Source organism: Sphaeroforma arctica (assembly GCF_001186125.1).
Source record: "Sphaeroforma arctica JP610 unplaced genomic scaffold supercont1.244, whole genome shotgun sequence".
Classification (NCBI taxonomy): Eukaryota; class Ichthyosporea; order Ichthyophonida; genus Sphaeroforma; species Sphaeroforma arctica.
The window spans coordinates 93,718-98,063 of record NW_014040314.1 but is presented as its reverse complement, the minus strand read 5'-3'; the positions used below and the strand labels follow the sequence as shown (position 1 = coordinate 98,063).

General features: G+C 40.2%; 2 protein-coding genes across 2 annotated transcripts in view; both read right to left on the bottom strand.

Moving 5' to 3' along the window:
* Positions 1-824, bottom strand: part of SARC_04393 (hypothetical protein) — a gene marked incomplete at its 3' end in the record, with an annotated part of 5,251 nt that extends 4,427 nt beyond the window's left edge. Inside the window, exon 1 of the mRNA XM_014301789.1 lies at positions 268-824. Coding sequence (XP_014157264.1) covers positions 268-478 — 211 coding nt within the window. The remainder of the gene's footprint in view (positions 1-267) is intronic.
* A 1,563-nt stretch (positions 825-2,387) lies between these two features.
* The window catches only part of SARC_04392 (hypothetical protein), a gene marked incomplete at both ends in the record, with an annotated part of 4,413 nt that continues 2,454 nt past the window's right edge, over positions 2,388-4,346 (bottom strand). The window contains 3 exons of the mRNA XM_014301788.1: positions 2,388-2,624; positions 2,674-2,850; positions 4,019-4,111. Of these exons, the coding sequence (XP_014157263.1) occupies positions 2,388-2,624; positions 2,674-2,850; positions 4,019-4,111 (507 nt within the window). The remainder of the gene's footprint in view (positions 2,625-2,673; positions 2,851-4,018; positions 4,112-4,346) is intronic.

Genomic DNA, 4,346 nt, shown 5'->3' with positions numbered 1-4,346 from the left:
ACACACGACGACACACACACAACAAANAAAAAAAATATATATATATATATATATATATATATATATATATATATATATATATATATGTAAGTGTGTGTGGATATATGTGGGTATGTGTGTATGTATGTGTGTGGTGTACGGTGTGTGTGTATGCGTGTGTATGCGTGTATGTATTAATAGTCTACGCGAATCAATATATTTACACATGTATGCATATACACATACATATTGCATTCATACAGATTCATAATTCTGGGCAATGCATACCTATGTCAATGACTAAAGGAACTCCCTTCCTTTCGTCGGCATCGTATGCCTGTACCGGATCAGGCTTAGCGAGTATATCAATATATGACAAACCCCATACACGCATTCCTCTTTTGTTGTACTTAATGGGTGCAGCCTCCTCGTCCCCAATTACAATCTCCACTTCAGAGGGTGACGACTCCGTGGCCTCATCTTGGGACCGCTCTGCCATTATATTAGTATATACTGTTCAAACAAAGGGAAGAATGTTCCGATCCTGATAATATTTTGGTAAACAGTAAACAGAGATATAGGCGATATAAAACACCTTGAGCGTTGCACAACACTCAGAGCCCAAGATTCATATTCGTACGTAATACACGAAAGGTTTCCGGTCAGCGCCCACTGTGAGCTTGATACTATCTGGCAATACCGCAGCGTGCACTGCTTAGCTTCATCACACGTATGTACTACTGAAGTCTTCGGTCTGTGGTCTGTACACTATAGAGATATTCATTTATAAAGCATTGATTGCGTGTGAGACTGCTGAGAGTTGAGGCGCTACTAGAGCCTGCGAGTTCGCGACCTGTGGCTGTGGCTGTGGCTGTGGCTGTGGCTGAGGGTGATAGACTGATAGCCTGATATGCTATGGCCTATAGAGGGGTACATAGTTTCACAAGCCCGCCAAAAATAACCCTATGTGGAAATAGAAATACAGATGTACACAAATACCCAAAAACACAAATACCCAAAAACAAACCCTTATTTTTTCATAGCCTCCTGTTCAATAGGAGGCTATATTTAATTTTGTGTTTTTTTTAAAAAACAAAGAAATTTTAGGAGGCTATGAAAATACCCCAAATTCAAACCCTGCTAAATTTTAATTTTAGGCATTATATAGTATGTACCAGTACATGTCTAACATCTAAATTCTGAGGTCAGGTATTTATATCCCTCTTAGAATTCGGTCGACACATGAATATAAATACAAATCTGATCAAATATATACATACCAAAAAACAATAGAAGTAGCAAACAAAGCACAGGACGACTATCTATACATACGAAGGTGATAGATGATGGGGTAGTATCTACAGATCACCCGAGACACGATGCGCTTGTTGCAGTGATATCGCTCGACCCTCTCGACCTCAAGCTTGGCAATATCAAAACGAGTCTGCACTAGCATTCGTGTTTGTGCAAGCTCTATACGACGATTTCTATTTATTGAACCGTTGAGTATATTCATAAGTTGTGAATGTACACTGAATCGTAAAAGTACGTCTATGTATATGAACTTGTTGAGAGCGCACTGAGCTAATTAATATTTAATCATCTGTTGTATGATTTTGTGAGTAAAATAATGTGTTGTATTTGACACTACACTGAGCTGTCTGCCATTACAGGATGCTTTGATGAAGTTTCAGTAGGGAATATGGAGGCGTTATGGGACATTTGTGGTAGTCGGCGTATCCTACAACGAGTTCAATCCCGAGGAATCTAATATGTTTAAAATAATAAATTCATCTTCTACTTCATTTACATTAGGCTCTCCACAGCTGTTTGTGGTCTGTATACCCCTGCAGTGATAAGAAACACAACCTGACACGGCATTATCGTATTCGAATGGTACATTCGTCAGTGCGGCGTGCATATTGCTTTCAAACGCGTTTGCGTGTTGTACATACAGCTGTATTTTCTACAGTGGGATTGGTTGTTTATATAACTGTATTTATGTGAAGTGAATGGCCAAGGTTTATCTTGACCAATATGTGGTTCACTCCAGTTATGAGTTGTAAAACAAAGTGCTGAATTGATCAAACTATCCATTCTGTGTATTGTTGTTGCTCACCTCGTACAAGTGAGGAAAGTGACAACATCAGAATGATACAAACGTAGGTTTTATACGCCACCAATCGTAACCACGAAGTTGTTATATATTTACGACATGTTGCAAACTACAACTGTGCCGAGACTCTTGGGAGTTGGCACAAACTAGGTAATCGTAACCGCGAAGTTGTTATCCATTTACGACATATTGCAAACTACAACTACAACTGTGTCCAGACTGTTGGGAGTTCACTGTATACTAGTATATGACAGTCGTTTATTGCAATTGGCAACCTCTGTCTGCAGCATTTCTATTCTGGAGAGTCCGAATAGTCTCCGCATTTACGACATCGGACTGTGGAGGTTCCCCTACTAGGGCTATCTGGAGGCACTGACGCCACTTCCACTTCCCTTTTTACGTTTTCGGTGGTACCGAACTGTTCATTTCGCTCAGAGGTTACCCTGGGTCTATCTGGAGGCACTGACGCCACTTCCACCTCCCTTTTTACGTTTTTCTTTGGCGGCAACAGACTATCGGTGGTACCGAACTGTTCATTTCGCTTAGAGGTTACCCTGGGGCTATCTGGAGGCACTGACGCCACTTCCACCTCCCTTTTTACGTTTTTTCTTTGGCGGCAACAGACTATCGGTGGTACCGAACTGTTCATTTCTCTCAGCTCTCCGCTTGGCTTGGGTCTTGAGCTTATCTCGCTTTGCCTTCGCCTTCTCGTTGCGACCTTTGTTCCGGTCGGTCTCAAAGTAGTAGTTGACGGACTGTGCGCAATAGGAATGGGTTGAAACACGGTCTGTATGTATTAGTAGGAATTAGCATTTCACTCGGATCTTCATCTGTATACCACGATACTGTATGTCTACATACATATACGTACGAGTACGCGGAATGGGTGTTGCTTTTCTTCTTCTCGAGTTCATCTATCGATTAACATTCAGCGCACGCACGTGTATGTGTACAAATCCAACTCCTCAAGATACAAGAACCGACACTAGATCTATATCACATCAGCACTACACGTGTAGTAGGTAATATCCAAATTTATAATTGATATTCTAAGTAAAAGGACTCAACTAGAACGCGGGTGTATATTCAACCACTCACAAAGAACAGTCATTACATGTACCTTGTATATTTATGCATGCATGTGTAAAGAAAACAAAACTAGAACCACACCTATATACCAGTTTACACACACACAGACACACAGACACAGAGACAGAGACAGATATATATATATATATATATATATATATATATATACATATGCAACGGTATACATTGTACACAGTTATGCATTCGAATAACTTTGTAGATTTTGGTACCCCATTTGGAACCGTAGAAGAAGATTCAAAATGCACCCGAGCAAATATTTATATACAAGCAAGTGTATACGTTTCATACATTCATGACTAATAATCGCAAAATATACTATTTAGATTACTTGGCTACAGCATTCTAATACTACACATGCCTGGAAAGATACATATCATGTTTTAGCTCTGTCTCAGCACATTTGCTCACAATGCACCTCACTACACTCGTTTATGTACAGATAACAGTGATAAATCACGCAATATTAATATGAACCGTTACTTGGACATAGCAGTCTATTGATACAAATGCCTCGAGATAGATATAATATGTTCTATCTGTACCTAAGCACATGAGCTCGCCATACACTTCACCATACTCGTTTATGCACTCAAACCGTGCTGAAACATGCAATATTAATAGGAATCATGTACAATGTAGATTCTCCTACCTGATAGCAGATACGTATAGATACGTAATAGACACGTATAGACACGTATAGACACGTACACACGTTGACAGATTCATATCAATATACACATGTATCCATCGCAAAACCAAACACAATCGACCTTAAGAAACAACGATTTGAATACGGATAGAGAGAAATCATACCATTTTGTCGAGGAAGTCTACCAGCACTTTCTTTGCTACAGGGATTTTCGCATTGACCGTGAACTCTTGATGAAGTTCGTGGAATGAAAACGGCTGAGACAGGAAGTAAGGGGAGATAGTGTAGACACACTTGGTTAAGGCAGAAAGCAAGGGGAGATGGTGTAGATACACTTGGTTAAGGTAGAAAGCAAGGGGAGATGGTGTAGACAAACTTGGTTAAGGCCGACAGCAAGGGGAGATGGTGTAGACAAATTTGGTTAAGGCAGAAAGCAAGGGGAGATAGTGTAGAAAAACTTGGTCAAGGCAGACAGCGAACGGAGATGGTGTA